The following is a 12967-nucleotide window of genomic DNA, read 5'->3' as shown; positions in this document are numbered from 1 at the left end:
ACCCCATTTTCTAAACACTTCTTTTATGGACTATTCATTCATTCCTTGAGACTCGGCAGTTACCTACTTTACCATCTATATATCTTTCTGTTTACATCATTGACACGAACTAACCTTGAAAGCATCCTAATGGTATTTCATTGCTCTTCAACCAATTTCCCTTAGCCCAAGAGCAGAATATAATTTAAAAGTTTATGGTCAAGTATTAATTTTATGTATGTTTATACTGTTTATTTCTGGACAGATATAGCCCTGGATTCTGAATATAGGGTGAGAATTTAGAACAGAGAAGGAATGGTAAAGCAGGATTGGCAATAGCAGGTTGTAAACACCAGAGAAGCCTGCCTAGTAAATTTCTTGGAGGTTCCATGATCAAAGTCAAACCAAGTTGTCTAGAGCTGGCTAGAGTTAGAGTGTACCTAGACACTCCAAGTTAGAATAAAGCATATACTTAAAAACCAAGAATCCAGGTGAATAGTGCATTTAGACAAAAATAGAGCCACCAGAGACAGAAGCAGGAAGCCAGCATCCATACTTCAGCAAAGAGGCCCCCTGGTAGACACAAGGAGGTGGTTACTTTGCCTCAACTAGAGAGTACCAGCAAAAAAATAAAAAAGTCCTAAAAAAAGCCTTTGCAGAAAAATATCACTAATTATTATTTTCATTTTTCTGCAATCATTTTCTCAAAATTGAGAAGCTTATAAACAAGCCAAAGATTGCCCTAGAACCTTGAAGCATACTTCAAATTTGGGCGTGTGGAAGGACCAGGAAACGTAAAGCTGTAGAATGCATGTGTTATATCTCCCTGGAGGATGATCCTACTCGCAGTTAGTGTTGAAATAAACTGATTCTTTAATAAGATGAAATGCAAAATTTGCATTAACTTCTTAAAAAGAAAAATGTGTGATTGTTATGAGTTACTTTAAACCAAGCCCCCTGATTTCTATTAGATGTGGTTCTCAGGAGTCTTGGGGGTACTTTGGTGGAAAAGTGTGAGAAGCTCTACCTAGGAAAGAAAGAGACCTTAAATCTTTCTTTTATATCAGTATATCCATTCTACCAGCAGTTCCCACTGTTTGCTTAACCACCACACTTGATGTTTATGTACCAACATTTAAAAGGTGTTCATCCCAGTTCCCATGCAAACAAGTAGAGGCCTCGATTTTTCAAAACCTTAATGGTGTCTGTCTGAAAGATGCATATATAACTTTTCAATTTTTCATTACATTCATGCAATCTAAATATATTTTTGTATTATTTTTGTTTCTTTTCAACTTATCATAAAGTAAGCTCTTTACAAAACAAGTAGATTAGTGGGAAAAAATATGTAAAAGCAATAGTACTAAAAAAGCCATTTAGGTGACTATGTCTGATAGTAAATTAGATAGATTTCATCGAATTTGGTGAGGATTAACAATTGTTTACTTGGTTTTAATAAAAATAACCTTGATCCATTTTAGGGAGAAAATCAAATATATGTTGGCAGAATTTCAAGGGCTGTTTTTACACTTTTAGCATACTACAAGCTTGGCCACCTAACTATGATCTTTTACAAATATGTTAAGAAATAATGACTAAGGTGCTTTAAATTGTACTGACTTCTCTTTTATTAGTACTTTTAAAGCCAATGATTTACCATTTAAACAAAAAGTACTGTAGTAGAGCTAGAACTCACACACAGGTTACCCGCTATTCTAAAGCAGAGCATTTTTATAAAACCTTTCATAAGCCAAAATGGTGTAAAGCAAAGGAGTAATTACCATTAACTTATATGGGAAAATTTTTTGATCATTCCCAGACCCCAAAAATAACCTACCAAATCATACCATCTAATACATAAAGCCTAAAATAACACTAACATAGAGTAAAAACAGAAATTATATGATAAACATACAGCCTATACAAAGTATAGAAATAATGCATGTACAGTGTAGTTTCACTTAGCAGTGCCTGCAGCCTCTATAACAGCTCGTTGCAAAACAAATGCTGTGTTATTTTTACATTTGATCTTGTTTGTTTTTTTTTAAAAAAGAAAGATTTTATTTGTTTACTTTTAGGAAGAGGGGAGGAGAGGGAGAGAGGAAGAGAAACATCAGTGTGTGGTTGCCTCTCACGCGCCCTCTACTGGGGATTTGGCCTGCAACCCAGGCATGTGCCCTGACTGGGAATTGAACCATCAACCCTCTGGTTCTCAGGCTGGCACTCAGTCCACTGAGCCACACCACCCAGGGCTCATCTTGTTTTGTAACAGCAAAAATCCTCTCCAAATTTCTTTGGTTAGCAAAAACAGGGACAAAGGTAGGTCATTTTTAAAAGTGAAGCAGTGTAAAGTGAACTTTTGAAACCCACCTGTATACATGTTTTCTATCAAAATAGCCATTGTTTATTTCTTTAGCAAAAGAAAATTTCAGATTTCTAATTGTATGCCATTCAATATTTCTTAGCTTCACTTGTTTTATGAAATAAAAGGACCATATTTTTTGGTTTTAAGAAGTCCTATTTTACAGAGACTTGCTTGTTGACACTCTAGCATTATCATTATAGAGTCATATTCTTTACCTATGTATTGGGTTGGCTAAAAAGTTGATTGTTGACACTCTAGCATTATCATTATAGAGTCATATTCTTTACCTATGTATTGGGTCGGCCAAAAAGTTCATTTAGTTTTTTTAATATGATGACTCTAGTAGTGTTTAGTTGTCTCTAACTTCATTTGAAACAAATTTGTTAGCAGTCACAATTGTATTGTGACAGCTCTCTTATCAGTGTGAATTTTTTTAAAAAACATCAGAATTGGTGAATTTTTGTGTAGCCATTTTAATATTGAAGATGAAAAAAAGTATGCAACATTTTTGGCATATCGTGCTTTATTATTTCAAGAAAGTAAAAATACAACTGAAATGCAAAAAAAAATTGGTGCTGTGTATAGAGAAGGTGCTATGACAGATTGAATGTGTCAAAAGTGGTTTGCAAAGTTTCTTGATATTATTGACATTCTGACCAAATAATTCTTTGCTGTGGGACTGTCGTATGCACTGGAAGATGTTTAGTGGCACCTCTGGCCTCTACCCACTAGAAGCCAATAGCAGGAGATAGCCGACATACTCAAAATACCCAAATCAATAAAGTTATTGGTGAAAATGAAAAATGAGCATTTTATTTTATGGAAAAAACCAAATGGACTCTTTGGCCAACCCAATATTGCCAACTGAGTTACCCATTGACATCAGACAACATTTATGAAGTGGCAACTCTAGAGCATCAAAGATGCTGTCCTTGTGCTTGAAAAGCTCTCAATCTGGTAGATACAAAGCACTTACAGTTTAAAGAAATAACTTTAAAGCATCAAAAAACAATATATATGTGACTTCTTGGGGACAGGTAAAATATTTCATTTGCCTTATAAATCATAACATCTAGCATAGGCCTGGCTGGATTCTTAGCTCAATAGATAACTAGTAATTCAAGTTTCTATATCACTTTGTAGATTATCACTTAACAGTTTCAATCTTGTGTATATAATGACTTTCAGTAGTTAATCTGACTATATATGAAGATTTCATGCTGTACTGTTTCAGGGAGCTGTAGCAGTATAAACTTTTTGTTTATACTGACATTAGTTTAACTCACCAAGTCAGTTAACAGAATTTACTAAGCCCTAGTTTAGAATTTTGAAGAGCATATTAATGGATTTTATTATATTCCAACCATTGAAAAACATGTGCATTCCACATTTGCTAAATGAGTACATCACCTGTGTATTAATGAACATTTGGAGGCATCTCTTTGTATAACTGAACATGCCGCCACTGTGATGTTCACACATCTAGTTTCCTCTGATGAGTGAGGGTGCCCAATGAAGAGGGGGCCCCTCACTCTCCTCACCTCTAGCGTGCTTCATGCTGTTAACCTTTCCTTCCTTCTAACTCTTGTTTTTTGTACTTAAACATTTCCTTCCTTCCTCCCTTCCTCCCTTCCTGTCTGGCACTCACCCTTGCCAGTCTCTTCTATTTCCTGCACTTTCAAAAATTCCCTACAGTTGCAACCTCTCTCCTTTACTCCAGTCAGTCCTGAATTTCTGTCTGTTAGACATGGCCAACTGAACACATTCAAAAGCGAGCTCAGCCGTGAAATAATAAAACATACAGAAGGGTTAGAGTCAGAAAACCTAGGTTCAAACTCTATCCATGTAGTCTTGAAACAGTTATTTAGCCAATTGGAATCATATCTGTAAAAATGAAAAAATAAAGATCTACCACAAAAGATTACTGCTAGGATGAGACAAGGTAATGTGAAAACACTTAGTTCTTAGTTTTGACAATTTTGTCTTCCTCTTCCTGCCCACCAGCCATTCCTTCCCTCTGACTCTGCCATTCCCATCTGTGGCACTGCCACCCTCTCAGCCACGGAGGCTCAGCAAACTTTGAAGCCATTCTTTGTTTACATTCTCTCCCTCAGCCTCCGCACCCAATCAGGCCAAGACCCAGAGGTTTTTCTCCAGAATGTCTATTGCATTCATTCTGTCCTCTACTGCGACCAAAATCTCCTGCACACAGGCCCTCATCACCTTCCTCTTTGACTATTGTTACAACATCTTGTACAGTGTCTGCATATTGTAGGCTCTCGGTGTTTCCTAATCAACCAGTAAAAATATTCAAATGGACTTCAAATTGGTTCTTGTTGGCGTGCTTCCTACAGGGAGTACTCTTAAAACTAAAGCCTTTGTAGCAAACTGTTACCTTCAAAATTATGTTCCAACTCTTCACCCCAACATTCAATGTCCTTCACTGGATGATCTCCAAACTCTTCTAACTCCTTTTCAAGTCCCTTCAGTCAGCCACAGCTGTGTGTGTGCCTCACTGCCTTTTGAACACACCCGGTAGACCATCATGTAAGTGGTTTTGATTGTTCTGCTTCCTTCCCCCAGAATGCCCTGCATCCCTTGCCCTCACTCTATCATTGCCTGTCAAAACTTACTCTATTTCAAGGCCAACATCAAGAGTTATTCTTCTGTGAGGGATTTTCTTGTTACCTGTCAGATGTAGTCATTATTATTTCTCTTTGAAACTTCATAGCACTGAGTTCTATGCCTCCTATCTTATACTCTATTCTAATGTTCCTTGTACTTATCCCATTACTTTTCCACTTCATTGGTTTATAAATTCAGTGAGGAAGGAGACTGCCTCATATTAATCTTTGAATCTTTCCTACATTGTTCACTTTCTCAATGTCCATCCACTGAGCTTCTACTATGGGTCAGATTCTATGCTAGGTGCTAGGAGTGAATGTCAAATAAAACATAGTTCTTTCTCTCATGAATCCAGTAGACTATGGTAACAAACCATATGGTAAGTTCTGGGATAATGGTAGATGTGGACAATGGAAGTGTGGAGAAAGTAGGTAGAGCCAGCTGTTTGAAGATCGAAGGAGCATGGGGGTGAAGAGAAGGATAGCTGGAAGTAGGGACACTTGAGGGAGACACTTTGATCTGAATTTTGAAGGACAGATAAAAGTTAACTGTACAAAAAATTAGGGGAAAGACTTTCCAGACATAGGAAACAGCACAGGAAAAAGTTTGGAAATAATTGTATTACATTTAGAGAACTACAAGTAATTCCACATGATGAGGGCCTGATTGTTAAGGGCCTCTCAGGCAAGGCTAGTAGTTTGAATTTTACCCTTAAATCTATGGGACTCCTTGAAGTGTAGCAGATTTAGATATTATTTTATGTAAAGTCCTAGAGACTCATTATTTCAGGTTCAGACTAAAATTTATGTACCTCAAACAAGTAATGGCATGCTCCCAGTCCATGTGACATATCTTCAGGAATGCTGTGAAAAGCTGTCAGGCTCTATGAAGTACGGGTAATATTGAAAGTTGTGGTACTTCTCTATCATCATAGGTCTGGTGCTCCCTCCTCCAGTAGTATTCCAGCAATCTGTGCATGATATTTTCTCATTCCCAGCATGGCCATGTGACTGAATGAACTGCTTTACCTCTATGACCCCAGCTAGCACAGAGCCAATGTCCTCTTAGCTATCCCCAGGGCTCTGCGATTCCTTATAAGGAAGGGCTCAGGGGCTAGATTCTGAGGCAAAGAGAAGTTCTAGGGAAGGAACACACTTCATGGAGTTTCCTGTACCATTACTGGTTCTTGCATTCTTGGGGGACCAGATTAGACACTAGGTCTTGTCCATTCATCACTTCTGTCTATTCTTGATAACTCTCGAGAATAATTCTTGATTACCCTTTGGTTACTTTATAACAAATATCTATCTAAAAGGTCTACAGCACTGGTTTCTGTCAAAATTGAAGAACAATAACAATAATCAGAGTGCAAGTAATAATGTGAATCACTCGGACTGATTTAGGTCCAGAAAGCAATCCCTTTATAGATGAGACTGCAGGTTCCTGCTCCACATGATGATGTGGCTGTTTGGCTAGACCTCCGAACTAGTTAGGGACATTGTGCTGGATCGGAACACTACATGTTTGCCTCTTCTGCCAGACTGTGAGCTCCTCTGGGATTAGTTGGTTTGGGCAGCTCACTTTTCAACTCCAAGGGAGGAGTAATTGGGAAGCTCGTAGCTGCGCTGGTTCAGTCTATGCTGGTTAAAAAGGCCATGCTCTAAATTAGAGCGCTGATGTTAGTCTTAGGGGGAGACCACCCATCAGGAACCCCCGTAATCTTATTCAGACCCATGCTCAGGCCCTGGCTGATTGTGCCACTGAGGACAGACATCTCAGGCAGCGCAAAAAAATATAGGATCACTTAATTTGCTAACAAATTGATCCATTTTTAAACCTCATCTTAATCTAAAGTCTGTGCTACTTGAAGACAGGGCCAGAATTATTGTATGGCCAGATGAGGGCAGCAGACAGCAGCTTTAGTACATTTTCTTGAGATCTCCACTCTGCCAGTCCTTACTCTTCATCCTTCAATTCCTAGCTCAGGTATCTTCTCTGAAAGGTCTTACCCAAGACCCTCCTTAAGTAGTCCCCACCCCATTCCTTACCCCAAGCCTCTGTTTCTTCAAAGCATTCATCAGTTTAGAAATGATATTATTTATGTCTTATTAATTATTTTTTTGTCCAACTGCCTTGTAATATAGGCTCCACAAGAGCAGGGACCCTGCCTCTTTCACTTTTGTATCCTTAGTTATGAAGTTATTGCAATGGTCCCACTGAGAGATGGTGGTGATTTGGGGTAGAGTAATCACAGTGGTGATGATAAAATAGGATCATATTCGGGGTGTACTTTAGATGTAGGGTCAAACAGACTTGCTGAGGAATTTGATACTGGTGAGGAAGAGAGGAGGCATGGTTTATTCCTGGTGTTTTAACCTAAGCTACTAGTTACATAGTGGTGCCATATATAGAAAACACTCAGGAGAAACATGTTTAGGGGCAGACATTGGTTGAGTTAAGTTTGAGAGGCCTATTACATATGTGAGTGAACATATCAAGCAAGTAGTTGGATATACGCCGTCTAAGTATATACAGGTATGTTGAGCAGAGATAAAGCCTAGAAATAAAATATTAGAATATATATTTTGTATACTTCCAGAGAACCAGATGAATTTACCTGGGCAAAGTGTTCATGGAAATAAGAGGAGAGCCCAAGACTTATTCCTGGGACAATCCAACATTCAAGGGTCTGTCAGCCCTGGCTGCTGTGGCTTAGTTGGTTGGGCATCGTTCCACAAAGCAAAAAGTCACGGGTTCGATTCCCAGTTGGGTTTGGTCCTGGGTTGGTGCACATACGAGAGCCAACCGATGGATGTTTCTCTCTTACATCCATGTTTCTCTTCCTCTCTTTCTTCCTCCCTGTCCTTCTCTCTAAAAAGAAATAAATTCTAAAACAAACAAACAAAAGCTCTGTCTGAGGGAAAATAAGCAGCAAAGAAAACAATGACAGACCAGCCAAGAAGAAAGCAAGGAACATGTAGTTTCACTGAAGGCAAAGAGAAAGATTTCAGAAATGCAGTATTGTTCAAACAATATATCTTTTGGTCAGAACGAATATATAATAATTAATAAAATAACTATTTTTTTAATGTTTCAAAGTGTACTATCTCTTTTATTGACTGAATAAGTGTGCCCAGTTTTAACCAGCATAGAGCTACTATGTGATGATGTATCTTTGGAGGGCGGGGGAACATAAAATGTGGGCTATAAATATTATCATATGTAACTTTGTGTTCTTCAATATTTTAAGGGAAAATCTGTTATTTTCTTTGTATATATTCCGTATCCCTATATAGGTTTAATTCCTGCTATGAATTAATTCTATCACGTTTTTGCATGTGGGACTTCAGAACCTATGGTATTACAGGAGTGAAAGTAAAACGTGTCATCAAAGTTAACAACCGTATCCTGAGACTAAAATTTGAAGACAAATTCCAAAAGTTTTTGGACAATGAAGATATTCATGATTCAGAGTAAGAAGTTAAATTCCATAAGGAACATTTTTTTAAGTCTGATTTTATTTTGTAAAAGTGTTTTTCTGTTTTAAAAGTTTACAATATTGAAAACATACCTTCTTAGTAAATATTTCCATTTCATGCATCTCCCTTGACCAGGATGACCTTCTAGATTATCCTCATTTGGGCTCTTTGTGAGACTGAAGGGGAGTGAAGATTTAATAATGACACTGGAACATCCAATATAGTTGGAGTATATCCTGAGCAGGACATACTGTCTTCTTATCTAGAGCTAAGCTTTTTAAAAATCAGTTCTCAAAATATTTTTGTCTCTACTCTTAAGGAGCTATCAAAAGATGCTGGAATGCCTTTTTTATGTTTTTGATCCTGAAGTTACAGTGAAGAAAAAGCATCTGCTACAAATACTTGAAAAAGGATTCAAAGACAATGAAACAAGCAAGGTAGCATAAAATGTCATTCAGAATAATGCTGTCTTCCTAATGAATGTTGTTTTGCCACTGGTTAAGCATGGTTTGACTCTTACTCTTTTTATCCACATGTATGTGTGGCAAACTTCTGTTTCACAAAAAGCTTAGTGCTATCATAGAAAGTATAGCATCCTCATTCTTTGTATTGTATAAGAATAAGTCTACTAATTTATTTGCATTGCTATTTAATCTTTCTAGGAGTCTTATTTTTTATGTTGTGATCCTTTTGTTCATGACCTTGAAATCTACTTTGATTGGTTTCCAACTCTTCAAGTCTTCTCTATCATTGAAAAAAAAATAAATTCACTTAAAACTGCTGTGCTGTCTAGCTGTCATCCTATTTCTCTCTTTCCTGTTACTGCCACCAATTCTTTATTCTCTATGTCATTGTACCCACCTGGATGCTAACGTTACTCCTGAGTTCCAATATGTCATTAGCCTTTCCCAGACCTTTTGTTGAGGCAGCTGGAGCACCCTGGTATGGAGCAATGTTTCTAACCCTTTTCACACCATGGCACATAAAGTGAAAACACTGCTGCATTTGAATCCTTCTTCCCTACTCACCCTCTCTGGGACTTCACCTCTTTGTGCCTGTTTCTGCCTGTCTGTAAATTGGAGATAATAGTGTCTCCTTCACAGAGCTGTTAGGATTTAGTAAGATATGCATAAAAAGGGATTTTTTTTTTGCGTATCAATGTTCGTAAACATCATTATTGACAAGAGCCAAACAGTAGGAACAAACCAAATGTACAACAACAAATGAACAGATAAACAAAATGTATATACGTACAATGCAGTATTATTCAGCCATAAAAAATAATGAAATTCTGACATATGCTATAATATAGATGAAGCATGAAAACATGATGTTAACTGAAAGAAGCCAGACATAAGTGGGTAAATATTGCATGATTCCACTTACATAAGGTACCTCGAATAGGCAAATTGGTAGAGATAGAAGTAGAACAGGGGTTACCTGGGGGGTGGAGAGGATAGAGTAATAGGAGTTATTGCTTAATGAGTACAAAGTTTCTATTTGAGATGATGAAAAGTTCTGGAAAGAGATAGTGGTGATGATTGCACAATATTGTGACTATACTTAATGTCAATGAATGTATGCTTAAAAATGGTTAAAATGGTAGCTCTTGCCGTATTTTTATCACAGTAAACAAAAATCACACACACGTGCACGCACGTACGCACGCTCGCGCGCCTTCCAGCCGCTCAGTGGAAAATGGATCGAAGGGAGTGGGAGCAAATGACAAGGGTCCTCACTGTATGCGGGTGGCACTACAGCAGCTCAGGCCAGAAATGGTGGTGGCTTCCACAGGGTGGCATGGTGAGAGCGTCCTCACTACTTTCTGGAAGAGGAGTAAGAAGGAGGTGGGGAACAGAGGGTTTTAAAAAACAGAGTGAAGTGTTCAGGGTCATTTCATAGAACTGAGAACGATCATGGGCACAGTGGGTGGGGGAAGGACAGGGCTACCGCTTCTGTGTCTTTTCTGCCTGCAAGACACTGTGCTAGTCCTTTAACTCCTGCATCTCCTGAGGCAGAGGCCGTATCTCCAATCCTCCCCCACAGCCCTCTGCACCGCTCTGTCCACTACAGTAGCCACTACCCACACTGAGCGTTTGAAACATAAACAGTCAGAATGGAGATGTGCTTCAAGTTAAAAATATACACCAGTTTTTGAAGATGTGGTACAGAAAATAGGACTGTTATTTCTTATATTGATTACTTATTGAGATGATAATATTTTGGAAAAATTTGACTAAGTAAAATATATTATTAAAATTTATCGAAAAGAATCTTGGACCAGTTCTTGGCACATAAGAAAGTTTTGAAAAAATTTACCATTATTGTATGAAACATTTGATACTATTGACTGCTCTTTCCTTTTTGAAACTCTCCTTTGGCATCCATGATATTACACTATTGTTATCCTCTCATTGTGATTGTCCTATCTTTGTTTCCTTTTGTTCCTCATCTTTCTTCAAAACATGAGAATATCCGAAGGTTTCATTTTACTAATCTACTCTTCTTTCTATATCCACCATCAATTACTTTCATTGTTAAGATCTTAGAAATGGGGAACATAATTAGCTAGAAAAACCACTGTGTAGCATGTAGATCAGATAAGCTAGATTTCTATGCTATGATGTGCATGCAATGAATAAAGATATATATTTATGTTCTGCATCATTTAAGAGATGGAATCTGATTAAAAAGATGAGCTGTGTAAGCAATTTCGAAGGACTTGGCTCAGTTTGACAGTGCTTGGCAGAGGCAGAAGGCTGGCCGGCGTGAGGAAGATCAAAAATACAGTCTTTGATACCCAAGGACGTGGTCAATAGCCACAGAGAGTATCATTTATTCTGTTTTGGCTTTCTCCAAAACATACGCCCACAGCCGGTCCATCTCCAGATCTCTGCTCTGATACCCAGAGCTGCCGTGGGCTGTTATCTCAGTAAGCTGCTTTATCTTCTTGTACAATATGTCTAAAACAAGACTTTGACCTTTTGCTCATAAGCATCTCCCTCCCAGTCTTCTCTCAATATTTCTAACAATGTTGTTATCCCCTCCACTAACTGGGTTCAAAATTTTGGAATTATGTTTGAACTGTCCCTCTTCCATTATCCCTACATTTATCTAATCATTTCCCATTTTAGTGATTCTTCCTTTAACCACATAACTTGCATTCCTCCTTTTTCTCCCTTGGCCATTGCCTGCCTCCACTTAGAACATTCCTTCTACTCTTTTCCAGTAGCTCACTAATAGGCAACCCTGCCCTGCTCTCTACTCATTTCACAGTACAGAAAATCAATCTTTCCTAAAACATTATTTTCATAGTGCGCATTGCACTGTGCTCATGATGAGAAACCTTGAGCAGCTTCCCATTACTTCCAATAATGGAGTCCAAATTCCTCTGACTGGCATTTAAAGCCTAGGTCCCTACTATCAGATGCAACATATGTCACAAATGAAGTATATATTTTATTTGTGATTCTCTGAATACACCTCAATGCCTCCCTTCGATGAAATGCTTTTCCCTATGTTCTCCTTGTGGAAAACACTTTTCAATATTCCACTCAAAGACCTCCTCCTCTGTGAGCCTTTCCTGAATTCTCAAACAGTAGAAGCCCTCTTACTTAGTTTACAGGTTTGTCAAAAAGTCAATTAAAATGGAGAACTGTAAACAAATGACTTACTTAAAGAATACTTTACTACAACTTGAAAAATATAAACTTACATTAAGCTCTCTTTTTACAAAGGGCCAAAGCCTTTGAGTATGAGGTTGTAACCCTGGAGCAGTCTTCCTTGCATCAGCCACAACTGTATTGCATGTTAATTTCAGTGTCTTTAAAACTGAGCATGAACTTCAAGATTCTTGTAAAGTAACTTGAGTGCAAGAATCCACCTATAGTTTTAGTTTGTATGACCCTCCCTGCCGCCACCAAAATTTTGCATTTATTTCACCTACAAATGCTTTGACACAAGTGTTTATGATTAGCTTCTATGGAATCTTACCAAAGCTTTCCATTTAGTGTTCACAGAAACAACTCTCAATCTTCTTTATATTTCATTGCTCTATATGAAGTGCATAAATGTCAATAACAAATACAAGCAGTATAATTAAGTTTAGGAACAAAATTAACTGATTTTTGATAGCATATAGCATGACTGGGTGGGGTTAGAAAGTACATCAGTATTTTTAAAAGTACCCTCCTACACTTGACTGTCACTACACAGTGGGTTAGAGAGAGAATGGAAAACATTGGTTAATGGTGGGAATCGGTTAAGTGGAAGTTGATTAAGTAGCAATCAATTGGGAATTTTTATTGTACCACATGTGTTATACTGAAACGTCATTTCTATGCATTTCTCCAGAAGTCCTTGAGGGCAGGGACTTTGTTTTTAGATTCTTAGGTGAAGGCTGATGAATGAAAGATGGATAGCTGGGCGGATGGATGAATGGCAATCATGCTTGTTGCTCTACCTTCCTATATTTTCTTCCTCTTAAAAATACTTTATCAAGTTCCTAATTATTGGAATT

At 37.8% G+C, this 12967-nt stretch overlaps 1 protein-coding gene across 1 annotated transcript in view; it reads left to right on the top strand.

Annotated features, from left to right (window-relative positions):
• LRRC9 (leucine rich repeat containing 9) overlaps positions 1-12967 on the top strand; it is an 88316-nt gene that overhangs the window by 15043 nt on the left and 60306 nt on the right. The window contains exons 10-11 of the mRNA XM_054567034.1: positions 8266-8442; positions 8768-8885. Of these exons, the coding sequence (XP_054423009.1) occupies positions 8266-8442; positions 8768-8885 (295 nt within the window). The remainder of the gene's footprint in view (positions 1-8265; positions 8443-8767; positions 8886-12967) is intronic.

Source organism: Pteronotus mesoamericanus, unplaced genomic scaffold (assembly GCF_021234165.1).
Source record: "Pteronotus mesoamericanus isolate MK-2021 breed Mesoamerican mustached bat unplaced genomic scaffold, CSHL_Meso_final contig_182, whole genome shotgun sequence".
Taxonomy (NCBI): Eukaryota; Metazoa; Chordata; class Mammalia; order Chiroptera; family Mormoopidae; genus Pteronotus; species Pteronotus mesoamericanus.
This window is presented reverse-complemented; position numbering and strand designations above follow the sequence as displayed.